Here is a 27119-nt window from a genome sequence, read left to right on the forward strand (position 1 = left end):
ATTTGTTTCTGCCTCCATGTCATCTCTGGGTTTGTGCAGCCCCTCTACCTCCACAGGGTTGGAAAGCTGCCCTGTATCAGAGGACTCTAAGATAAAAAGTTAAATCTCTTCACCCCATTAGTGCCTTAAAAAATGTATGATGTCATTATATTTATGTTTTATGTTTTTCCACAATCAATTGTGAATTGAAATGTATGATTTTTTCCTAAATGGATTTTGTTGTTTTCCAATGCCTGATGTTTGAACGCATTCCCAATGTAATCAGTGGCCTAAAAAGCAGGGGCTGGAACAAGTTCATAGAACAGAACAGAAAAATTATAAATTTTTCGAGGAACAGAGTCCAAACCGGGAACGAAACTGATCTATATTGTTCTAGAACAGAAACGTTATTTTAAAAAGCATGACAACTGATTAGCAACGCTCTTTTACATTCCGGGATTCTTTTTTTATGTCTGCAAAAACGCTCTCAAAGCGCTTTTACAAAGCCCTCACTTTGTCACTCAGAAACATATTACAGTGTTTACCTGACTTCAATCTGAAAATACTTGCCAGTGAGTGTGTAGGCAAGCTGCCCTTCCCCTTCTGAAGCATAGTTTAGTAGCTTCCTGAAGATACAAACGTGATTTGGAAATTAGGAAGAGAGATTTTAAATTAGAGAAGAAATGGATTAACATTTTCAATGCTAGTTAAGAATACTGTAGTTATCACGTTTCACATTGGATTCATTAACTACCAAAAGGTATGTAGTGTTTTATAATCAATTCGGTTGCTGCTTTGCACCCACAAGTTTGTTAGCTAGCTGGTCCAACGTTAATCTAACTCTCGGAAGTTCAAAGACATTCACAGTTCTTTCATAGAAGCCTCTCCTCCCTAGGTATAATTCTGTGAGCCTATTTCAGATAATGCATGTCTTAACAAAAAGAAGCACAGGGCTTCAAGCCAAGCTTCCTCCTGCTCACCCTTTCTCGCTCTCTCCACACCTGCAAAATTTCAGACGCATCTCGCGCCTTGCACACACCTTTGTCCAATGCATGAAAAAGTTTTCCCGCTCCATAGCAAGCTGCTCTATCCTCACTGATTGGTTAAGTAATTTAATGTCGATCTAAAAAAATAAATACAAATCAGAGGTTTTGAAAAAATAAATAACTTTTTTTTTATTTCAACCGGTTCAGAACTTTATTTTGTTGGTCGGAACAGTGGAACAGGAACAAAAACAATGTATGATTCTATTCAGAACGAAACAATTGGAAAATGATTTTGGTACCAACCCCTGCTAGAAAATGATGGTTGGATTCCTCCCGCTGTAGATTTTGTTTGGAAAATATTGGGTCCGCAGTTTATGTATTCACACAGTGTAAACCAGTCCATAATTAGATATATAGGCCGAGTTTCAAACCGATTTGGCAGGTAGACAAAGCTGCTTTTAAAGGCAACGGAAGAGCGTTCACGGAGATGGTATTCAAGGTAAACACTGCACATGTCGGCTCAATTGGAAATTACCTTTAAATGTTAATAGCGCTACAGCATAGTTTCACATTCAGCTGGCGAATGCAGAAACAGACTTGCACCAAACATTTACATGTGTTTTCTTGAAATGATGGATAATGATTGTGCTTGAAAGTTAAAAATGTAGGTATTGTTGGGTTGATGGGATTACATACATTATTAATATGGATCTCCCTGTCTCTGTGTCTTCTTTAAAAAAGGAAAAATAAAGGATATGTATGTATATTTATAATAAATCATTACAATAACAAATAAAATAATAATATTTCAACATACTTACTCTTAAAGTCAATGATCAGGTCCCACTATTATGGTATCAGAAAATTGCATTACATAACGTTGAATACTTCTGCATTGACTGCCATATTGTGTAACTAGGGACTGGAGTTTTTCATGAACTTTTACCCTGCCCTGGTTTGGGAAAACTCAGGCCCCTATCCATCCATAACACATTCTACACAGCACAACATATTATCTACAACCATACTAAACATCACTTAGTGATGTCATAACCAGTGGAAAACATTTGCATGTCAGGTGTGATCCAATAGATGATAGGCAGCATTAGTTTACAGACGGGAGAAATACTGATGTCTTGGTGGGGGTGTAAACCTGATCCTAAGCTTGATCTTAAGACTGATACACCTAAAGTCAACATCTCCTCTGCCGGCTCTACGACAACAACTGGTGGCAAGGACAGACTGTGGTAACTACAATCTCCGGTTGACAGGACTCACTGTCTCAGTCAGTATTAAAGGTGGAGACAGGGACAGGGGTTGATACTAAACAGGAGGACACATTGTCTCAGTCAGTATTAAAGGTGGAGACAGGGACAGGGGTCGATACAAAACAGGAGGACACACTGTCTCAGTCAGTATTAAAGGTGGAGACAGGGACAGGGGTCGATACTAAACAGGATGACTTACTGTCTCAGTCAGTATTAAGGGTGGAGACAGGGACAGGGGTTGATACTAAACAGGATGACTTACTGTCTCAGTCAGTATTAAAGGTGGAGACAGGGACAGGGGTCGATACTAAACAGGAGGACTCAGTGTGTCAGTCAGTATTAAAGGTGGAGACAGGGACAGGGGTCGATACTAAACAGGAGGACACACTGTCTCAGTCAGTATTAAAGATGGAGACAGGGACAGGGGTCGATACTAAACAGGAGAGGACACTGTCTGTCAGTATTAAAGGTGGAGACAGGGACAGGGGTCGATACTAAACAGGAGGACACATTGTCTCAGTCAGTATTAAAGGTGGAGACAGGGACAGGGGTTGATACTAAACAGGAGAGGACACATTGTCTCAGTCAGTATTAAAGGTGGAGACAGGGACAGGGGTTGATACTAAACAGGAGAGGACACATTGTCTCAGTCAGTATTAAAGGTGGAGACAGGGACAGGGGTTGATACTAAACAGGAGAGGACACTGTCTGTCAGTATTAAAGGTGGAGACAGGGACAGGGGTCGATACTAAACAGGATGACTTACTGTCTCAGTCAGTATTAAAGGTGGAGACAGGGACAGGGGTCGATACTAAACAGGATGACTTACTGTCTCAGTCAGTATTAAAGGTGGAGACAGGGACAGGGGTCGATACTAAATAGGAGGACACACTGTCTCAGTCAGTATTAAAGGTGGAGACAGGGACAGGGGTTGATACTAAACAGGAGGACTCAGTGTGTCAGTCAGTATTAAAGGTGGAGACAGGGACAGGGGTCGATACTAAACAGGATGACTTACTGTCTCAGTCAGTATTAAAGGTGGAGACAGGGACAGGGGTTGATACTAAACAGGATGACTTACTGTCTCAGTCAGTATTAAAGGTGGAGACAGGGACAGGGGTCGATACTAAACAGGATGACTTACTGTCTCAGTCAGTATTAAAGGTGGAGACAGGGACAGGGGTTGATACTAAACAGGATGACTTACTGTCTCAGTCAGTATTAAAGGTGGAGACAGGGACAGGGGTTGATACTAAACAGGAGGACTCAGTGTGTCAGTCAGTATTAAAGGTGGAGACAGGGACAGGGGTCGATACTAAACAGGAGAGGACACATTGTCTCAGTCAGTATTAAAGGTGGAGACAGGGACAGGGGTTGATACTAAATAGGAGGACTCACTGTCTCAGGCAGGATTGTTACTTATAGGACCAGGTAGTCCCTCCCTTATTCAGTCAATTCACTTCCAATTGGTGCCTATTGAACATGACCCTGATCTGCCCTTTATTCTGAGGTAACTTGCCCATGCCTTGCCAGAGAAGTAAAAAGACAACAGGCAAGCCAGCTCTTAGGTAGAATAGTGCTTGAGATATGGTAGCCATGTAGTGGTTGATAAGTGGTCAATGATTGGTAACCTGGTTTACATAGATTAGTGGTTGTGGTCATTGAAGGTGAGTGGTTGTGGTGAGGTTAGATAACCAATTCTATCTAGATAAGTTGTAGATATGGTAAAAACTATATGACTAGATGTTAAACTGTGGTAGGTATGGTAACCACTAAATGGCTAGATGTTAAACTGTGGTAGAGGAGAACTCAGACAAATCAAATGGTGGTACATTCTTAGAAAAAAAAGGTAGAACCTTGAATCTCCGCGAACGTAGAAAAATAGGGGAACCCTTTTTGGTGCTGGGTAGAACCCTTTGCAGAGGGTTCTATCTAGAATCCTCTATGTAGGGTTCTTCAAATAACCCCCCTTCAAAAAACAGGTTTTGATTTGTCATTATTTTATGTAGATTGATGAGAAGAAGAAAAAAATCATGATTTTTAGAATAACGTAACAAAATGTAGAAAAAGTGAATGGGTCTGAATACTTTCCGAATGCACTGTATAAGAAAGATCAGGAAAGTATTTTTATCATAGTGTAAGAAAAATGTTTCAACCCCCTTGAGTCGATTTCCGCGGCCCCATGAAAATCTAATAAGCATAATACTTTTAAAAATCCCTTTCAAAATGTTAAACTAGAGTGGTTCTTTTTTTGACTATCTGTTGAATTGCTTTAAGAAGGCCATACCAAGGATCATTTAGCTATTTGATTTGGAATTTTAAGAAGTATCCAAAAAAATCTAAACAATAATTTGATGAAACATTGAATTTGGCCTTACTGCCATTAACTGGCACAGAGGGACCTTCAGAGGAGTCTAATGAGGCTTGTGGGTGTCCTAGAGCAAAACAACCGACATGTACATGTTCTTGAGAGACTTACCTTTCCACATATTAGTGTGTAGCCCAAACTGTTCGGACGCTACAGACAGATATTGGCAGATCGGATGTACCGACTTCAGACGAGTCCCGCTTGTGTGGGGGTCGTAAAGCAAAACAGAGAACAACATTGTGTTCATGAGAGTCCCATCTTTTCATAGAGGGGTCAATATTTTTTAGGCCAAACCGCTCTGACGCTATAGATTCTATTTTCTCATGGTCCGACAAACACAGCTCTAGCTCTACCACCTTTCAGCGCAGATGCAGAAGTACGACATCGATGGATTGAGAGCCAACAACAAAAAAACAGATTTCTCTATTTTAAACTGATGGATTGTGTTGGGGATTGTTTTATTATGCTAATTCGATTTCCACGGGCCACAGGGAATTGACTCTAGGGGGTAAAATCTTGCACTATGATTTTTTACATTCAAAGCAACTGGGAAAAATACATGGCAGGCATTAATGTCACCTTAGCTTGCAACATAACTTCTGAGTGATAGGAAGCACAAGCACCAGTCAGCCTACACCCATCATCACTATGACAACTAGAGTAGACATGTCAACACATGATTGCTGTCTGACCGCACACAAATCTGATTTGGTCACTAGTAACTTGCTGTTTGGACAGTCATTATTCCAAAACTGATTTGAAAATCAAAACTGATTTGAGAATTAAGGCCTGAAGTGTGAAAAGGATTCACAAAACCTCCTCAATCAATCATAGACTGTTTATGGCCATTAGGTCATGTCAAACACAAACATTTGCATAGGTGTAATGACCTGCTGCACCTGTTGTGACTCACAGGTGTTCAAGCTGGGACTAATAGACTTGACTTGTGTTCAGGACACACCACATGGAAAAAGGATTAAAAAACTAACATGATCATTGTTATTGGATAAGGATAGGAAGTACCTCCTCCATTTTCATTTGTTTTGTCCCTGTTATGTTGTGCCTGTCGTGTATGAACCAGCATTCAGTTCTTGATGGACACAGACCTTCCAGGAGAGAGAAGAGCTCTATCAGTTAAAGTTTGAAATTGTTCTTTTTCCTCTTCAAAATCAGAATTGTTTCTGAAGAAGAAGTATTCAGTTCACTTCTGATGTGTTCCCTTTAGTTTTCAGTACAAGTTCTGGAATTAAAAAATGTTTCATAGCAGAAAAAAAGAATGTATGGCATAATTTATCAATTTTTGTTATGAAAATCTTACAGGAATTTGTATTTTCAGTTTGTATTGAGGAAACACCTTAAAATGCTATTTAAATGTGTTGTATATTGTATGATCTGGTGTTGATAGTTAATTTAATGCATTGATCCCTCTCTCTCTCTCTCTCTCTCTCTCTCTCTGCCTGTCTGTCTGTCTGTCTTTCTGTCTGTCTGTCTGTCTGTCTGTCTGTCTGTCTGTCTGTCTGTCTGTCTGTCTGTCTGTCTGTCTGTCTGTCTGTCTGTCTGTCTGTCTGTCTGTCTGTCTGTCTGTCTGTCTGTCTGTCTGTCTGTCTGTCTGTCTGTCTCTCTCTCTTTCTCTCTCTCTCTCTCTCTCTCTTTCTCTCTGTCTCTCTCTCTCTCTCTCTCTCTCATTCTCTCTCTTTCTTCCTTCCACAGTGATCCTTGGGACATCAAAGCTGGTACTTACAAACTGAGCTTGGTAAAAATAAAAAGAAGAACTCTTCCAACCATTCCTCTGTCCTCTATGTGGCTGTGTGGAGTACGTTTCCTCTATCAGCACTACTATGCAGTCAACCTCATCCTCAATCTTCCCACGTCCTGTGGCTGAAGCGAGTGGACGATGGCCTAAGAGATCTTCTCTCTCAACCTGGCTGTATCTGAGAACATCTACTGCCTGTGTTCTGTCTTCTTCTTTGTCTACATACACCTCCCTATTCCCCCTCTCCTAGTCTCTCCTCTGGTTGGACCCTGTTCCAGTGCTGTATATGTTTTGAACACTACCTGGCGGTGGTCCACCCTGTGGTCTTCCTGAAGTACAAACTCCTCAGATACAAGGTGGCTTGTTCTGGGTTAGTCTGGTTGGTTCTGGGTTAGTCTGGTTGGTTGTAATCAGGTTCTGTCAAAGAGCCTAAATGGTATATATTATGCGCCTGTGGGTGAAATTCTGGTCTTATTTTAATTTATGTTATTCTGCTGCCTCTGTTTTCAGGGCCGCCCATGGCACAACAAATCAGGTGAGAAGCACTTTCTTTTAGAACAGTTCAATGCACAATGAACCATTGGACACGAGGAGGAGAAGAGACAACAGAGAATTGTACAACACCAGACACAAACAACAAGTAAAATAGTCAGCCATTCCCAAAAACCATCTTGAACCATCAGAAGTCTCCCTCCTGAATCGTGGTCTGTCTTTTGTTCCTATTAATGACTTTAAGAAACGTTTCAGAAATATCAGATTACGGGAGTGATGGTTTGACTTCCCCTCCTGTAGATTTTGTTTTGTTCATTTTTATTAACTTTTATTTAACCAGGGAAAACACATTGAGACCTAGGTCTCATTTGCAAATGTGCCCTGGGAATAATACAGAAATTTAAACACAAAACAAATATTATATAAACAATCAAATAAAACAAACACATGTATCAATATAAAAATCCCTTGACTTTCTCCTAAACTGACCCAGAGACAACAACACATTGGAGATTATTCCACATGACACGGGCCTGGTAGGAAAAGGCAGATTTACACAACTCTGTGGGTACACGTGGAGTCTCCATCATTAACCAACCCTGTCATTGTTGTAATCAGAGTTTCTATATTTCAACAATGATGTTGTCACGCCCTGACCGTAGAGAGCCCTTTTATTTCTCTATTTTGGTTAGGTCAGGGTGTGATTTGGGTGGGCATTCTAGATTATGTATTTCTATGATTTTGTATTTCTATGTTGGCCTGATATGGTTCCCAATCAGAGGCAGCTGTCTTTCGTTGTCTCTGATTGGGGATCATATTTAGGCAGCCTTTTCCCACTGGGGTTTTGTGGGATCTTGTTTTTGTATAGCTGTTAGAAGCCTGCAATACTTTAAATATGATGAACCCAACACACGCTGCGCCTTGGTCTACCCTTAACAACGAACGTTACAGATGTTAAGTAAATTGGTAGTTTAATGAGTAAGGCTTTATAAACAAAAACAGAATAATGAAGTGACCTACAGTTGAAGTCGGAAGTTTACATACACCTTAGCCAAATACATTTAAACTCAGTTTTTCACAATTCCTGACATTTAATCCTAGTCCTAAAAATGCCCTGTCTTAGGTCAGTTAGTATCACCACTTTATTTTAAGAATGTGAAATGTCAGAATAATAGTAGAAAGAATGAATTATTTCAGCTTTTATTTCTTTCATCACATTCCCAGTGGGTCAGAAGTTTACATACACTCAATTACTATTTGGTAGCATTGCCTTTAAATTGTTTAACTTGGGTCAAACGTTTCGGGTAGCCTTCCACAAGCTTCCCACAATAAGTTGGGTGAATTTGGCCCATTCCTCCTGACAGAGCTGGTGTAAATGAGTCAGGTTTGTAGTCTTCTTCACAAGGTCCTTTGCTGTTGTTCTGGGATTGATTTGTACTTTTCGCACCAAAGTACGTTCATCTCTAGGAGACAGAATGAGTCTGTCGGTATGACGGCTGCGTGGTCCCATGGTGTTTATACTTGCGTACTATTGTTTGTACAGATGAACGTGGTACCTTCAGGCATTTGTAAATTGCTCCTAAGAATGAACCACACTTGTGGAGGTGTACTTTTTTTTCTGATGTCTTGGCTGATTTCTTTTGATTTTTCCATGATGTCAAGCAAAGAGGCACTGAGTTTGAAGGTAGGCCTTGAAATACAGCCACAGATACACCTCCAATTGACTCAAAGTGTGTCAATTAGCCTATCAGAAGCTTCTAAAGCCATGACATAATTTTCTGGAATTTTCCAAGCTATTTAAAGGCACAGTCAACTTAGTGTATGTAAACTTCTGACCCACTGGAATTGTGTTACAGTGAATTATAAGTGAAATAATCTGTCTGTAAACAATTGTTGGGAAATTTACTTGTGTCATGCACAAAGTACATGTCCTAAACGACTTGCCAAAACTATAGTTTGTTAACAAGAAATTTGTGGAGTGGTTGAAAAATGAGTTTTAATGACTTCAACCTAAGAGTATGTAAACTTCCGACTTCAACCGTATGTGTTTATAGCGAGGTCCAACCAACTTTATGATAAAGGATGCAGTGGTGAGTGTCTGTCAGATGTTATACAATGAAGTGCACTATCATAAATTGTGTCCAAGGGCTTCATAACACTGTTAGCTGCATTCATGTTTATAATATCACCATCATCTATAACAGGAATGAATGTAGACTGAATGATCTGTTTTCTACTATTTAATGAAAGGCAAGCCCTATTCCTACAGAAGAAGCCCAACTTAATTCATAATTTCTTGACTAACTCGTCAACATGCTTTTTAAAAGATACCTTTTCATTAATCCAGATGACCAGATATTTATAGGCGGGGACACGATCAATAAGGGCACCATCTGACGTACTTATGCACAAATCATCAGTTACATTATTACGTGATTAGGAAAACAACATGTACTTGGATTTACCAGCATTTAGTACCAACTTCAGGTCAACTAAGGCTTTCTGCAAGGTAGTAAAAGCAGACTGAAGAGTCAGAGCCTGAGCTGCCGTAGGGGCAGTAGCATATACAACAGTGTCAACAGTGTTAATATTGGGTCTGCAGTTTATGTACACACATAGAGTGTAAACCAGCCAAATAGCTTCTCAAATTGTCCATATTTTGCAAGAAACTTGTGATATAGGCCGGGACTCAAACCAGTCGCGCTTCTAGACAATGCAGCTTTTAAAGGTAATGGTACCACGTTCGCGGAGATGGTATTCAAGGTAAATGCTGCACATGTCAGCGCAATTGGAAATTACCTTTAAATGTCAAGCGTGGTAAAGCATATAATGTATTGGATCCCGGCCATAATGTACTTGTTTGTAAATAGACCTAGTGTCATTCTGTTTAAACTTTAGCGTGATATTTTATTGGCAGAGAGACCGACAATTTAGCTGGTTAATGAAGAAACGTTTGCATGTGTTTCTCTTGAAATTATTATTTTGCTTGAAAGTTACTATTAAGATATCGTTGGGTTGATGAGATTAAATACATACTTAATAATGATCTTCCTGTCTCTCTGTCTTCTTTAAAGAGGATAATTAAAGGATATGTCTGTATATTTGTAATAAATAATAACAATAATTATAATAACAAATACAAGTATGTATATATTATATTTTCCCATGAAATCAATGGTCAGTTCCAGCTATAATGGTGTCATGAAATTTACATTGAATACTTTTGCACTGACCACCATGTTGTGTAACTAGGGCCTGGAGTTTATCCTGACTTTTTGACCTGACCTGGTTTGGACAAACTCAGGGCCTATCCATCCATAACACATTCTTTACAGCACTGCATATTCTCTTCAACCGTATTAAACATCCCTTAGTGTTGTCATAACCAATGGAAAACATTAGCATATCAGGTGTGGTCCATTAAGTGGGGTGATGTGCAGCATCAGTGTACAGACGGGAGCAACATAAGTGACTTGGTGGGGGTGGCTGAGGGTGTGGTTGTAGGGGAGGGAGGGAGGGAGGGAGGGAGAGAGAGAGAGAAGGAGAGAGAGAGGGAGGGAGGGAGGTAGGAAGGAAGGGTCGGACATGTGTCCTCTCTGTTGGGCCAAAAACATGACCTTACTGGATGCAAGATTTTCACCTTTACCTCCATGTTTTTATCATCCACAGAGTCAGTCATTCCAATCCAGTACTCATCATCATAGCTGCAAACTAGAACACATTAAATCTGCCAGGAACCAGCAGCTTCCATCACTTTGTTACACTCTTCAAAAGCCTCATAGGTGCAAAGAGAGTTTGCAGTGGCACAGATTATGCCATTAAGTTTGACATGGTCCTTGGGAAACCCATCTGATTTTCTAGTTTGCCGCTATGATGATGAGTGCTGGATTGGAATTGCCGATGCTGTGGATTATATTAAACATGGACGTAAAGTTGAAATTCATTCTTCCCAATTTATCCAGCAAGATCCTATTTTTGGTCAAAAAGATTGACACATGTTGTGTACCAAAAACAAGCATCATCTGCACCATCAAGGAACCAACCACTGCAACTGGTCGCCAATATGATTCGGGATGTAGCGACATCACCACAACAGAAGATGCAATGAAGAAAGAAAGTGAAAGAATGAAATGAAGAATGAGTAGCCCTCAAAGCAGTTTTTAGTTTTCTTTGGGCAAATACATTGTTCTAATTTTAACTATTCACTCTGCATTTATAATTATTATCATTTGAAGGTTCAGCCTTGAATTAACATTGAGTGGGGGTTCTTCACACTTTTTTCAACTAATAGTAGGAACAGCACCAGAACATGGTAATATTAGGTTGTATGATGGTACATAAACTTAGAAACTTCAATCACTGATTTCTCTGAATCAGGGGAAAATAACCATCACCAAATTCACAGAGGATGCATAAAATAGTATGAAGAAACAATACTACTAGCCACAGCTTTGTACTACTTGTCAGACATAAAGAATGAATCAGGTATACTGGCCATTGGGGTGGGCTTGGTGTGGGGTTTGGGGGTTTCCGTGGGTGGATTTTTACCATTAATTTGGATTCCTCACATTTTAATCATTGTTAAGAAGAGGTTTGGTCCAAATCTGATGTAGGGTACTATGTTTATTGCATATTATAGGAATCCTATAAATTGAAATGGCCAATTTGGGTGCAATCAATCCACTTCATTTGTCTTTCAACAAAACAATGTTGCAGGAATGCTTAGCTTATCTGTTTATAACTACAGCAACTACAGTGCTGTGAAAAACTATTTGCCACCTTTCTGATTTCTTTTTTTTTTCTCACATTTGTCACACTTAAATGTTTCAGATCATCAAACACATTTTTATATTACACAAAGATAACCCAAGTAAACACAAAATGCAGTTTTTAAGTGGTAATTTTATTTATTAAGGGAAAAAAGCTATCTGAACCTTCATGGCCCTATGTGACAAAGTAATTGCTCCCCCCCTTGTTAAATCATGAATTTACTGTGGTTAATCAAAATTTTTTGGGAAAACTGAGTTCAATTACACTAGCCACACCCAGGCCTGATTACTGCCAGACCTGTTGAATCAAGAAATCACTTAAATAGAACCTGTCTGACAAAGTGAAGTAGGCCAAAAGATCTCAAAAAGCAAGACATAATGCCGCGATCCAAAGAAATTCAGGAACAGATGAGAAACAAAGTAATTGACATCTATCAGTCTGGAACGGGTTACAAAGACATTTCTAAATCTTTGGGACTCCAGCGAACCACGGTGAGAACCATTATCCTAAATGAGAAAATTTTGAACAGTGGTGAACCTTCCCAGGAGTGGCCAGCCTACCAAAATTACCCCGAGCGCAGCGACGACTCATCCAAGAGGTCACAAAAGAACCCACAACAACATCTAAAGAACTGCAGGCCTCACTTGCCTCAGTTAAGGTCAGTGTTCATGACTCAACCATAAGAAAGAGACTGGGCAAAAATGGCATCCATGGCAGGGTTTCAAGGCGAAAACCACTGCTGACCAAAAAGAACATAAAGGCTCGTCTCACTTTTGGCAAAAAACATCTTGATGATCCCCAAGACTTTTGGGGAAGTATCCTGTGGACTGACGAGACAAAAGTTGAACTTTTTGCAAGGTGTGCGTCCCGTTACATCTGGCGTGAAAGTAACACAGCATTTCAGAAAAAGAACATCATACCAACAGTCAAATATGGTGGTGGTAGTGTGATGGTCTGGGGCTGCTTTGCTGCTTCAGGACCTGGATGACTTGCTGTGATTGCTTGAACCATGAATTCTGCTCTCTACCAAAAAATCCTGAAGGAGAATGTCCGGCTATCAGCTTGTGACATCAAGCTGAAGCGCACTTGGGTTCTGCAGCAGGACAATGACCCAAAACACACCACCAAGTCCACCTCTGAATGGCTTAAAAAAACAAAATGAAGGTTTTGGAGTGGCATAGTCAAAGTCCGGACTTGAATCCAATTGAGATGCTGTGGCGTGACCTTAAAAAGGCAGTTCATGCTGAAAAACCCTTGAATGTGGCTGAATGAAAACAATTCTGCTTAGAAGAGTGGGCCACAATTCCTCCACAGCAACGTGAAAGACTCATTGCCAGTTATCGCAAACACTTGATTGCAGATGTTGCTGCTAAGGGTGGCACAACCAGTTATTAGGTTTAGGGGGTAATTACTTTTTCACATAGGGCCATGAAGGTTCAAGATAGCTTTTTTTCCTTTAATGAATAAAATTATCACTTAACGGCATTTTGTGTTTACTTGGGTTATCTTTCTGTAATATTTACATTTGTTTGATGATCTGAAACATTTAAGTGTGACAAATGTGCAAAAAAATAAGAAATCAGGAAGGGGTCAAATACTTTTTCACAGCACTATATTTCTTTCTTGTGCTTTTTGAGGTGGAACCCCCTCTATAGGGCAGAAGGTAGCCCAGCGGTTAAGAGCGCTAGGCCAATAACTAAAAGGTTGCTGGTTTGAATCCCCAAGCTGAATAAGTAAAACATTTGTTGTGCCCTTGAGCAAGGCACTTAACCATAGTTGCTTCTTTTTGTCAACTAAAATGTTGTAATTGTTAAAGTATTGGGCTAATCCAGATGATTAGTCTAATTACACTGATAAACAGGCAGCTCAGTTTGTAAGTGGCAGATGACAAAGAACCTTTGCCATGAACCATTGCATGTTTGCGCTAACAGCACCTGTTTTGCATTTCCATAGCCTTGTCAATAGACCGGGTGAGGTGACACTTGAAGAGCCAGGGACAGAGAGGGGACGCAGTAGGCAAATGCAGGTAGTTGCAAATGCTCAGCGGCAGGTAACCATCGGTTGGAAGACGGACAGCAATCAGAGGCTCATTGGTTCAAATCCCAATCTATTCCTGCTGTTATGCCCGGGAAAAAGGCAATTAATGCCTAAATTGCTTCAGTGTGTGTCACAGCCAGGTCTGTGTGTTTGTCAGGGGGCTGGGTTAAAAGAAAAATACATTCCTGTGACCTTAAAAGAAAATACACATGATGTGAATCTTTGTCAATGTTTTCCTAGATTTCTGAAAATTATACATACAGTGTATGAAGTAACCACAATCTCCAACCTTTTTAACCCGTCTCTCCTTTCTGGGGAGGATCCCATTGCTTGGAAGGCAGCCACAGCTCATCCATTATTTAAAGGGGGAGATCAAGCTGATACTAACCGTTATAGGCCTATTTCTATTTTGCCCTATTTATCAAAAGTGTTGGAAAAACTTGTCAATATCAACTGACTGGCTTTTTTGATGTCTATAGTATTCTCTTGGGTATGTAATCTGGTTTCTGCTCAGGTTATGGATATGTCACTGCAACCTTAATTAAAGGTCCTCAATGATGTCACCATTGCCCTTGATTCTAAGCAATATTGTGCTGCTATTTTTATTGACTTGGCCAAAGCTTTTGATATAGTAGACCATTCAATTCTTGTGGGCCAGCTAAGGAGTATTGGTGTCTCTGAGGGGTCTTTGGCTTGGTTTGCTAACTACCTCTCTCAAAGAGTGCAGTGTATAAAGACAGAAAATCTGCTGTCTCAGCCACTGCCTGTCACCAAGGGAGTACCCCAAGGCTCAATCCTAGGGCCCACGCTCTTCTCAATTTACATCAACAACATAGCGCAGGCAGTAGGAAGCTCTCTCGTCCATTTAAATGCAGATGATACAGTCTTATACTCAGCTGGCCCCTCCCCCGATTTTGTGTTAAATGCTCTACAACAACGCTTTCTTAGTGTCCAACAAGGTTTCTCTACCCTTAACCTTGTTCTGAACACCTTCAAATCAAAGGTCATGTGGATTCGTAAGAAGAATGCCCCTCTTCCCACAGGTGTTATTACTACCTCTGAGGGTTTAGAGCTTGGGAGTATGGCTAGATGGTGTCCTTCTCTCAGCACATATCAAAGCTGCAGGCTAAAGTTAAATCTAGACTTGATTTCCTCTACCGTAATCACTCCTCTTTCACCCCAGCTGCCAAACTAACCCTGATTCAGATGACCATCCTACCCATGTGTAACAGATGTGAAATGGCTAGCTAGTTAGCGGGGTGCACGCTAATAGCGTTTCAATCGGTGACGTCACTCGCTCTGAGACCTTGAAGTAGTTGTTCCCCTTGCTCTGCAAGGGCCGCGGCTTTTGTGGAGCGATGGGTAACGATGCTTCGTGGGAGGCAGTTGTAGATGTGTGCAGAGGGTCCCTGGTTCGGGGCGAGGAGAGGGATGGAAGCTATACTGTTACACATGCTAGATTACGGAGACATAATTTATAGATCAGCAGGTAAGGGTGCTCTTGAGCGGCTAGATGTTCTTTACCATTCGGCTATCAGATTTGCCACCAATGCTCTTAAGGCTAGGCGTCCCACCTGTTGACATCTTCCGGTGAAATTGGAGGACGCGCAATTCAAATAAATAATCCGAAAAATGATGGATATTAAACATTTATGAACATACAAGTATCTTATATCGGTTAAAAGCTTAAATTATTGTTAATCTAACTGCATTGTCCGATTTACAATAGGCTTTACAGCGAAAGCATACCATGCGATTGTTTGAGGATGGCGCCCCATATCAACATAATTTTCAACCAGCACAGGCTTCATAAAATCACAAATAGCGATTAAATAATCACTTACTTTTTGAAAATCTTGCGTTTTGTTAGATAAAATCCTTCTTTATATCCCAAAAAAGTCTGTTTAGTTGGCGCCATCAATTTGAGTAATCCACTCGTTCAACATGCAAAGGAATCCAAAAAACTACTGCTAAACTTTGTTAAAACAAGTCAAACTACATTTCTCTTAAATCCTCAGGTACCCAAAAAATGTAATTAAACTATAATATTTAATACGGAAAGATGTATGTTCAATAGAAAAGTAGAATTAGCAAGTGCGCGTCCTCTTCCTCACGCGCCCATAGACTGATTTCCAACTGTGACTCCCAGTACCAAAACTCAAAATTCTTCCTCGTTTGGGAAGAAACAAGCCTGAAACCTTGAACAAAGCCTGTTAACTTCTCTAGGGCCAGTGGGACGAAATCGTCCCACCTACGTAACAGCCAGTGGAATCCTGTGGCGCGTTATTCAAATACCTTAGAAATGCTATTACTTCAATTTCTCAAACATATGACTATTTTACAGCATTTTAAAGACAAGACTCTCGTTAATCTAACCACACTGTCCGATTTCAAAAAGGCTTTACAACGAAAGCAAAACATTAGATTATGTCAGCAGAGTACCCAGCCAGAAATAATCAGACACCCATTTTTCAAGTTAGCATATAATGTCACAAAAACCCAGAAGACAGCTAAATGCAGCATTAACCTTTGATGATCATCAGATGACACACCTAGGACATTATGTTATACAATCCATGCATGTTTTGTTCAATCAAGTTCATATTTATATCAAAAACCAGCTTTTTACATTAGCATGTGACGTTCAGAACTAGCAAACTTCCGGTGAATTTACTAAAAATTTACTAAATTACTCACGATAAACGTTCACAAAAAGCATAACAATTATTTTAAGAATTATAGATACAGAACTCCTCTATGCACTCGATATGTCGGATTTTAAAATAGCTTTTCGGCGAAACAACATTTTGCAATATTCTAAGTAGATAGCCCGGCATCACAGGGCTAGCTATTTAGACACCCAGCAAGTTTAGCACTCACCAAAGTCAGATTTACTATAAGAAAAATGTTATTACCTTTGGTGTTCTTCGTCAGAATGCACTCCCAGGACTTCTACTTCAATAACAAATGTTGGTTTGGTCCCAAATAATCCATTGTTATATCCAAACAGCGGCGTTTTGTTCGTGCGTTCAAGACACTATCCGAAAGGGTAAAGAAGGGTGACGAGCATGGCGCATTTCGTGACAAAAGATTTCTAAATATTCCATTACCGTACTTCGAAGCATGTCAACCGCTGTTTAAAATAAATTTTTATGCCATTTTTCTCGTAAAAAAGCGATAATATTCCGACCGGGAATCTGCGTTTAGGTAAAAAGAGGAAAGAAAATAAAGCACGGGGTCGACTCGTGCACGCGCCTAAGCCCATTGTCCTCTGATCGGCCACTTGCCAAAAGCGTAAATGTGTTTCAGCCTGGGGCTGCCTCGATATCATTCAGCTTTTTCCCGGGCTCTGAGAGCCTATGGGAGCCATAGGAAGTGTCACGTTACAGCAAAGATCCTCAGTCTTCAATAAACAGAGACAAGAACAAGATCTTGTCAGAGAGGGCACTTCCTGTAAGGAATCTTCTCAGGTTTTTGCCTGCCATATGAGTTCTGTTATACTCACAGACACCATTCAAACAGTTTTAGAAACTTTAGGGTGTTTTCTATCCAAAGCCAATAATTATATGCATATTCTAGTTACTGGGCAGGAGATTAAATCAGGTACGTTTTTTATCCGGCCGTGTCAATACTGCCCCCTACCCCCAACAGGTTAACATCTAGTGGAAGCCATAGGAATTGCAATCTGGGAGCTGGAAGTTGGAAGAGCGCGGGATCTCAAAAACAAAAAGTATTTGGTTGGTTTTTCTCCAACCTTATCAATTATGTTGTAGTATCATACATTATTTTAACATTTCTACAAACTGCACAGTGTTTTCTATCCAATGGTACCTATTATATGCATATCCTGGCTTCTGGGCCTGAGTAACAGGCAGTTTACTTTGGGCATGTCAGTCAGGCGGAAATTCAGAAAAAAAGACCCTAGCCTTAAGAGCTAGCTAGCTAGCGGGACACCTGTCGACATCTTTCTGTGAAGTTGGAGATCTATAGGACACATCACTGCACTCTATACTCCTCTGTAAACTGGTCATCTCTGTATACCCGTCACAAGACCTACTGGTTGATACTTATTTATAAAACTCTCTTATGCCTCACTCCCCCCTATCTGAGATATCTACTGCATCCTTCATCTTCCACATACAACACCTGTTCTGCATGTCACATTCTGTTAAAGATCCCCAAAGCACACACATCCCTGGGTTGCTCCTCTTTTCAGTTCGCTGCAGCTAGCGACTGAAACGAGCTGCAACAAACACTCAAACTGGACAGTTTAATCTCAATCTCTTCATTCAAAGACTCAATCATGGACACTCTTACTGACAGTTGTGGCTGCTTTGTGTGATGTATTGTTGTCTCCACCTGCTTGACCTTTGTGCTGTTGACTGTGCCCAATAATGTTTGTACCATGTTTTGTGCTACCATGTTGTGTTGCTACCATTTTGTTGTTATGTTGTGTTGCTACCATGTTGTGTCATGTGTTGCTGCCTTATATGTTGTTTTAGGTCTCTGTTTGTGTAGTGTTGTCTCTCTTGTTGTGATGTGTGGTTTGACCTATATTAATATTGTATTTATTATTATAATTTTTTAATCCCAGGCCCCGTCCCCGCAGGGGCCTTTTGTTAGGCCGTCATTGTAAATAAGAATTTGTTCTTAACTGACTTGCCTAGTTAAATAAAGGTTAAAGAAGAAGAAAAAAATCGCATGCCCATGACATCAACCTCTCAGTTGATGCGCTGAGGTAGGTATATGCCGTCTGATATAGCGGGCTGGGGGAACTCAACGACGAAACGGAAGTCCCCCGTGAGCGTCTTGATGGAATGTAGTGAGTTGGCTAGCTTGATAGCAAATTAGCTGTAAAGTCGACGAATTGCCCTGTCAAACATTGAAGATATATCGGGTGGTCTTTAAATATTTATCCAACGATGCCAGGTAGCTACGTTTTTGTTGCGCTACTGGCTGCTGTGCATTCCAGATACAATTTGACCTGAATCGTGTGTGCATGTCACGCAGTTAGCCTTCGAGCTAAGTTTGGTTTAGCTTGTTTCTACCACTACCAACCTGCTAACAGTTTCATAGCTAGCTATAAAGACAATCCAAGGTAGTAAGAAGGCTTTGCGAGTTACAGATGACGTAACATTCACTCTGTACATCAAAAACACCTTGCTAGTCAAGTTTTTCCATGTGTGATCTAATATGCGTGTTTTTATGTATTTCAAGTTAGCAAGCTCGCTAGCCAAGTACCTTTCTTGCTCGCTAGTAGTATGCCAAAGCCTTTTTCGTAGGGTGATTGCATGATGTTAGTTATCTAGTGAATGCTAACTTAGATAACTCGTTTAATCAGTGACTTGATGGCTACAGTAAATTTACACGAACCTACAACCCTTTTTATCACAAATTATTTTCAGGCTGCTTAAGTTGGCTATCTAGTTAGCTAGTCCGTGCTAGTTTTCTGAGTTCGCTAGCTATCACACTAGCTAGCTACGTAGTTAGCTAACGTTGTCTACTAACTAGCAAACTAACGTTGTTTACCAACTAGTACGCTAGCTACTGTAACTAGCTCACTAGCAAACTGACAATACTCAGAATAGGATTTGTGCTGCGATGAACAGTAATGTTAGCTGTAACTAACGTTACTCCAGTTAGCTAATTGTCTGGCTGGCTTGTTGCAGCTGTGACACGCAGGTAGGCCTCGCTCCATGTGGGGTTTGTCATCACTTTTTTTTTATCATGACATGTGCGTCCTTCAATGCTGACGATACAGGTAACGCGTTAACTAGGTATTGTTGAGTTCTGCCGTTATAACGGTATCAACTGGCTAGTTAGTAGTTGTAGCCACGTCAGCTGTAAGCGCAGCCACTGACTCGCTACTCTTGGTCTATAACTAGTTTGATACTAGTAAATATTATGATAACTAGCCTAGCACTTTCATCTACTAGCTAAGTAGTAAGTCAAATAATGACATCTGCACTTTATTTGCGTTTTGGCAATATCTACTTTTTCATGTGTGGGTAGATAACGGTTTAACGTTCTACTCTTATGTTTTAGGTACGTTTTGTGACATTAATGTTTATTAAACACGTCATTTATTCAGTTTACCCAAACTGAGCTTTACTGTCAATTTGAAAACCATTTGCTTCATTTTAAAGTGGGTTGCCATTTATGTGTGTGTGAAACCGTTAACCCTACAGAGCCTGCGGAGATGAACAGTCCTGAGATGGCGAAAACACCAGGCGGCAGCAGTGCCCCCGGGAAAGAGAATGTGGCCAATGGGCACAAGGAGGGAGAGGTGGGCAACAACAACCCCTTCGCTGACTACATGTGGATGGAGAACGAGGAGGATTACAACAGACAGGTCTGTGATTTAGGACCACTCTTTATGTACATACACACAGAGACACATGGACACAGTGATAAACAGATGGACACCCACACAGATGTACAGACCACACACACACTAAAAGGTGAGGAATGTTGCCCTGGATAGATATTTCCTGGACTTGTACACAGATCTAGAATCAGGTTACCCTACTGTCAGGATCAAGGGGCATGTTCATTCTTCGTTGCAGATTTTTCTCAAGCTCTGTTAAATTAGATGGGGAGTGACAGTCGTGCTTTAAAGCAAAGAAAATAGAACCCATATTACATTGGAGCATTGTGGTTCGCATGGTCCAGCATCCCTGTGGAACGCTTTGGCCACCTTGTAGAGTCCATGCTCTGATGAATTGAGGCTATTCTGAGGGCAAAAGGAGGGGTGCACCTCGATATTAGAAAGGTGTTCGTAATGTTTTGTACACTCCCCTCGAACCTGGGCTGCCCTCCAGTGCTCTTTGAGAAGGAGGCGAGGATCGAGGGATGAGGAAAGGCATATTAAGAAATAATCACCATCTACTGCTGATTGTAATCCAGCCCTATTCTTCTCCTATTGTGTGGTCATCCCAGGTGGAGGAGGAGCTTCTGGAACAGGAGTTCTTAGAACGCTGTTTCCAGGAAATGCTGGAAGAGGAGGATCAGGATTGGTTCATCCCCGCCAGAGACCTCGCCCCGGGGGTGGGGCAGATTCAGCAACAGCTCAACGGGCTATCTGTCTCCAACGGCAACGCAGATGAACTCGCGGTAAGTCCTGTCAGAATGTTTGTCCGTTAGAATGTGTCACAGTCTGTTTACTCTCTACACGAGCAGCATGTCTGATGAGCGTCGTCGACCAAAACGTCACTATATTTATTGGGCCAGTTTCCCAGACACAAATTAAGTCGAATCCTGGACTAAAAAGCATGTTCAATGGAGATTCTTTATTCAGTCCAGGACAAGGATTCATATTTTGTCCTGGAAACCGGCCCTTAGAGTTCACCTGAGAGTTAAAAGGCTGAAAAGTTCAGTATTTGCTGTGGAGTGTCATCCACATTCAGTACCTAGATGCCTTAGGTAGCCCATCTTCTCCAGTTGTTTGATCAGACACCATAACTCTTCTACTCTTAGGGACGGTCTCTCTTCTCCAGTTTTTTGAGCACAGACACGATACCACTCCAACTCTTGGGCCCGGTTTCCTGGAAAAAGATTAAGCCTAGTCCTAGACTGAAGACCATGCTGAAAGGAAATTCTCCATTGAAATAGGTTTTTAGTCTAGGGTTAGGCTTAATCTGTCAGGGAACCGACCATCAGCTGGAGACACTATCCTGTGGTGCGTGTTACAATCCGAACCATCTGTTCGGTGTCTGCTCTTGTCAGTTTTTAATGTTGAGGCCCTGTTATTTTTACCTGTTCTTTCAGGTCTGGGTCCTTTTTATTTGCTCCTATACTAAATCTCTCCTCTCTTTTTACAGCGCAAGAGCAGCTTGAACCCAGAGGCGAAGGAGTTTGTTCCGGGAATGAAATACTAGGGTCCTCCCGCCAGTAGGGGGAACCCTCATAAAGACTCTTTGTGACTGCTGGCTTCCCAGCAGACACCCTTGCACTCGCCTGCTTTTGGGCTGTGTGGGGTACATGGGGTGGGGTTGGAGGGTGGGCTGGGGTATACTCTTCAATAAGCTTTTGGTCGCATTCCCCTGCTCAGACGTTGCATGCATCAACCTATGGTTACGTGCCAAGTCATCTACTGTGCCGTCGGGCACCAGATTGCTATGACGTGGTTAGCTGATAAATAAAATGTCTATCCAGGAGTTGTAAGATCTGGAATGCGTCAGCACCGTCTTAGTAGGGGAACGCAGCCTTTTATTTCCGTTTTGTTCCTATGTGGTTAACTAGGCAAGGGGCAGTGATGGGAGAAGGGTGGGCAGGGGCCATATCAGTATAAAATAATCCTATTGGACAGAAAGGGGGGGGCCATCAGTATAAGATTTTCTTATTGGACAGACGGCAGAACTGGAGGTCAGATCTGCATAGAAAGTTTGGTGTTTATTTTTGTTCTTTCTCCTCGATCTCAAGTGCAGCCGTGTGAGTCTGTCGTTGTGGTGATCGTGGCTGGAGATTTGTCTCTCCCCTGATCATTGTTGCAGTTTCTTTTTTTCCTTTTTTTCTCTTTTCTAGATGTTTTTCTTTTCCTCAGAGGCTGGTTTTAGGGTAGGTAGTGTGTAGGGGCGAAGTAGGCTTGGCGAAAGATGGACAGACTGCAGTGTACAGAAGGATTGGATGGAATCTGGCTGTGGGGGTGGAGCTGACTGAAGGCAACTTGAAACCTGCGAGGGATTTCCGTGGCAACAATTTCGTTTTTTTGTTTGGTTGATATGTAAAAACTTGAGTTGAAATCCTGTCACAGTGTGCGACTTGCATTAACAAATGAGGACAAAGTATGATGGAATAAAGATCAGGTACCCTCTGGGACTTTGGTGTCTTGTTTATTGTTTTATATACAGGTTTGATTCTGTTATTACATGTTCAGTAACCTGTTATTACCTTAGCTAAAAGTCCACTCAAAAGACTACGCTGTGGGTTTTGATAAAAAATGTTCACACAAACAAGTACCTCTGAATTGTCAAAATACCTTTTTTTCTATATTAACCTTTGTCAGGTTGAACATCGAATAGAGACCATGCAGGTCTAATCCTGCAAGATGGTTCAGGTCAGTTGTCTCTGTTCTGTCTGTACGCAGGGCTGGTCTTGGGTCTGGACCGGCCAGGAAAGTTCTGCAGCAAAATCAGAGGAATAACAATGAATTGTATTGTCTTTCCTCCTTTTGCTCAACTGTCTCTTAAATTATTGAAGTTGTAAATTGTTTGGCTGGGTTTATACTGCAAGTGTAACCTGATCCCAGACCTGTTCTCTTGTCAACACCATTGCTGTCATTGTGAACCCAAGCATGGTATGACAGTGAGGTTGCATGATGGTACAAGAAAACTCGCACTACACCAAACCCCTATTCACATCGACGGGAACGCAGTGGAGAAGCTGAAAAGCTTAAAGTTCACTGACAATCTGAAATGGTCCAACCAGTGTGGTGAAGGCGCAACAGTGCCTCTTCAAACTCAGGAGGCTGAAGAAATTTGGCTTGGCCCCTAAGACCATCACAAACTTTTGCAGATGCACAATTGAGAGCATCCTGTTGGGCTGTATCACCGTCTGGTACAGCAACTGCATCGCCCACAACCGCAGGGCTCTCCAGAGGGGGGGTGGTCTGCCCAACGCATCACCGGCGTACACTGCCTGCCCTCCAGGACACCTACAGCACCCAATGTCACAGGAAGGCCAAAAAAATCAAGGACATCAACCACCTGAGCCACAGCTGGGTGAACGGGTAGATAACCTAGCTATCAGTACAGGTGCATCAAAGCTGGGACCGAGAGACTGAAAAACAACTTCTATCTCAAGGCCGTCAGACTGTTAAACAGCCATCACTAACTGGCTACACCCCGGTTACTCAACCCTGCACCTGCTGCCCTATAGACATGGAATTACTGGTCACTTTAACAATGTTTACATACTGTTTTACTCATTTCATATGCATATAATGTATTTTAGTCAATGCCACTCCAACATTGCTCATCCTAATATTTCTTAGTTTCATTATTTTACTTTAAGATGTGTGTGTATTGTGAATTGCAAGATACTACTGCGCTGTTTGAGCTATGAATGCAAGCGTTTCACTACACCCGCGATAACGCCTGCTAAATATGTGTATGTGACCAATATGATTTGAAATGTAAACGTTAATGGGGTAGGGTCGTCCCTTGGATTCCGGATAGCAAGGGCCTATGTAAATGTACAACCTATAGCATGTAAATCTCAATCTCTGCAGAGCCCTCTGTGCACCACGAGGTGAAAGTCACAGCCTCTACAGAGTGTCTAGTGTAGTGGTGTGTAAGTGCAGCCATATGTTTACTCTAATAGGGAGCCTTAACTGGGTCTTCGTCCCCAAATAATTTTCAAAGTGCACCATAAGGCTCTGGTCAAAACTAGTGCACTATGAAGAGAAAATGGTTCCGTTTGGGATATTACCTTCTTGGTGAAGTGGCTCTGATACTCTGAGTGGATCTGTCCTCGGGTCTGGTCTGCGGTGTGGGCACCAGGCTGGTACTCAGCGGTGCAGGGCTCCTTCTCCAGGCCACTAGGGGGCTTCCTCTGCCCAGGGACATAGCGATCAGGGCCCTGGTACTCTGACACCCAGGCCCTCCTGGATGGATGGAGAGGATAGGATGGTGAAGCATATTAAAGTCTGTCATAATTCGGTCCTTCCCCTTGTCCCTAACCTAGCTATGTTGTTTTAGAATTTTTTTAAGGGGGTAGATAATTTAGCTATGTTTTTTATATTTTCTTTAGGGGGTAGACAACCTAGCTATGTTTTTTTTGTTTTTTTTAGGGGGTAGATAACCTAGCTATGTTTTTTATATTTTTTTAAGGGGGTAGATAACATAGCTATGTTTTTATATTTTTTTTAGGGAGTAGATAACCTAGCTATGTTTGCAGATCTGAAGGTCTGGAGGACAGGTATAAGCAGTAGCGGTGGAGCTGCTAAAATTCCACAAAACTCCCCAACTGGGTATATTGTGACATCTCTTTTACCTCTGGCTATAACAGACGCCAGACTATATGATGGACATAACCTCTGCAGCACCACTTGACTGTTAATGGGTTGCTGGGTGAAGGGGATTGCTATGAATCACTGTATGTGTGAATCACTATGTAATCTGCTCTGTTGTAGTCTGCACTTATCTTTTGCAGTGAACAGATTGCAGGAGCTTGAGACAGATGCAAAGAAAACTGGCATGGGGTGGAACGAGCTGGAGGAGACTGTCCAGAACAGAGTGCGAATGAGAGGAGCCGCCCATGGCCTGTGCACCATGGCGTTAGGTAAGTAATTATGAACAGAATCCTCCTTTCAATCCGTGTCAGTATGTGAATGTGATCTACTGTACCAGTTGAGTGTGGCTTCAGGCAGGATGCGCTGCGGGCCTCTCAGTGTGGAGGGGTTGTCCCAGTGTGTGTAACTCTGGCTGTAGGTGGTCACACTGTCAAACGGCAGCCCTACACACACACGTGGATGAGAGTTATCATGAATAATCCCATATACAGCTTCATACTGCACCTACGTCACAAGTTTAACATGTTATTGCCAATGAGGTTTGGCCAGCAGGCTCTCAACAATGTAGGTGGCTCGGCCCGTATTAAAGCGTCTCAGAGTAGGGAGTGCTGATCTAGGATCAGGGTGGATGGTGGTGGCTCGGCCCGTATTAAAGCCTCTCAGAGTAGGGAGTGCTGATCTAGGATCAGAGTGGATGGTGGTGGCTCGGCCCGTATTAAAGTGTCTCAGAGTAGGGAGTGCTGATCTAAGATCATGGTGGACGGTGTTGAGTACTATGTTCCTCCCTACTGGGTGGCTATGGGACCTACCAGGGTACATGAAGGTTGTACATCCCAAATGGCACCCTATTCGCAATATAGTGCACTACTTTTGACCAAAGCCCTATTCCCTATATAGTGCCTATACGGTTCTGGTAAAAAGTAGTGCACTATATATATATATATATATACACACACACTAGTGTCCTATTTGGGACATAAGGCTGGTGGTAGAAAGCCTACCTAGGTGCATGAGGTTAGACTGGGTGGCTATGGGTATAGAACAGTGTTTAAGATATTGTTATGTCTCTATAGGACCTACCTAGGTGCATGAGGTTAGACTGGGTGGCTATGGGTATAGAACAGTGTTTAATATATTGTTTTGTCTCTATAGGACCTACCTAGGTGCATGAGGTTAGACTGGGTGGCTATGGGTATAGAACAGTGTTTAATATATTGTTTTGTCTCTATAGGACCTACCTAGGTGCATGAGGTTAGACTGGGTGGCTATGGGTATAGAACAGTGTTTAATATATTGTTTTGTCTCTATAGGACCTACCTAGGTGCATGAGGTTAGACTGGGTGGCTATGGGTGTAGAACAGTGTTTAATATATTGTTTTGTCTCTATAGGACCTACCTAGGTGCATGAGGTTAGACTGGGTGGCTATGGGTGTAGAACAGTGTTTAATATATTGTTTTGTCTCTATAGGACCTACCTAGGTGCATGAGGTTAGACTGGGTGGCTATGGGTATAGAACAGTGTTTAATATATTGTTTTGTCTCTATAGGACCTACCTAGGTGCATGAGGTTAGACTGGGTGGCTATGGGTGTAGAACAGTGTTTAATATATTGTTTTGTCTCTATAGGACCTACCTAGGTGCATGAGGTTAGACTGGGTGGCTATGCGCTGGTTGATCTGGCCTTCCAGCCTAGATGAGTGGGTCATGTCCCGACGGAACTGCTCCTCCCTTAACCGCTCCACCTGCAGCGGGTGCTCCCCATCACTTCCTGTGACAACAGGAACAGGTAGTACACACACATATGTTATTGGTGCTAGTCTATCATCTTGCACAAAAGGAAACAAAAGCGGATAAAATGTGGAGTTATAAGGCCATTAAAAGCCTCAAATAAAAACATGTTGTCAATACAAAATTAACAGGGTATTCCCTCTCTCACCTTCTCCACTGCCGATGTGAGGCAGCTCCACCATGTCCTTGGGTGTCGTTGTGACCCCTGTTGGGTCCCCTGTTGCCTGCGTCCATGCCTCTTTCCGGGCAGGGCGGGACGGGACGGAGTTACGGACTGAGGTCGAGGGGAGAGACTGACCTTCGTTCCCCAGAGTCGGAGCTCAAACGCTGTGGTGGTATCTGGCTCTGCCCCTTCTCTGGAGGAGCTGTCCTTTCCACTTGGATCATACTGAAATTCTCACTCTCCAATGTAGCTGCCCTCACTGTTCTCCCCTTCTGTAGAGAGACACAGAGAGACAGAGAGAGAGGGAAGAGAGACAGAGAGAGGGTGAGAGGTGGAGAGAGGAGGGGAGAGAGAGGTGGAGAGAAAGAGAGGGGAGAGAGAGAGAGAGGTTTGAGACTGACTAAGATGAGATAATATCAATGCATCTACCATGAAATGCCCCTAAGGTATGCCAGTCAAGGGACAGGTAAGACAAGTAAGTTAGTTCTTGTGGCTGAGGGACTC

At 41.9% G+C, this 27119-nt stretch overlaps 1 protein-coding gene across 3 annotated transcripts; it reads left to right on the forward strand.

Moving 5' to 3' along the window:
* Nucleotides 1–18385: 18385 nt before the first annotated feature.
* LOC106610435 (polyadenylate-binding protein-interacting protein 2B) lies at nt 18386–22470 on the forward strand. 3 transcript variants are annotated; one of them, XM_014209805.2, is made up of 4 exons: nt 18386–18582; nt 19842–20005; nt 20593–20766; nt 21474–22470. In XM_014209805.2, exons 1-4 carry the CDS (start codon nt 18576–18578, stop codon nt 21528–21530), a joined length of 402 nt encoding a protein of 133 aa, XP_014065280.1. In that variant the 5' UTR covers nt 18386–18575; the 3' UTR covers nt 21531–22470. The 3 variants fall into 3 exon arrangements, with proteins under 3 accessions (XP_014065280.1, XP_014065279.1, XP_045578932.1); XM_014209804.2 differs by having other exon boundaries at nt 18393–18475; XM_045722976.1 differs by lacking the exon at nt 18386–18582 and adding an exon at nt 19366–19414.
* Nucleotides 22471–27119: the final 4649 nt, after the last annotated feature.

The sequence above is a fragment of the Salmo salar genome, chromosome ssa08 (assembly GCF_905237065.1).
Source record: "Salmo salar chromosome ssa08, Ssal_v3.1, whole genome shotgun sequence".
Lineage (NCBI taxonomy): Eukaryota > Metazoa > Chordata > Actinopteri > Salmoniformes > Salmonidae > Salmo > Salmo salar.

What these genes read in the sequence shown, in the direction of transcription:
- LOC106610435 (XM_014209804.2), top strand. Translation starts at nt 18,400, where the DNA reads ATGCCGTCTGATATAGCGGGCTGGGGGAACTCAACGACGAAACGGAAG. An exon ending in GAGCGTCTTGATGGAATGTA is followed by an intron (nt 18,476 to 19,841) that starts GTGAGTTGGCTA and finishes TTAACCCTACAG; the next exon opens with AGCCTGCGGAGATGAACAGT. An exon ending in AGGAGGATTACAACAGACAG is followed by an intron (nt 20,006 to 20,592) that starts GTCTGTGATTTA and finishes TGGTCATCCCAG; the next exon opens with GTGGAGGAGGAGCTTCTGGA.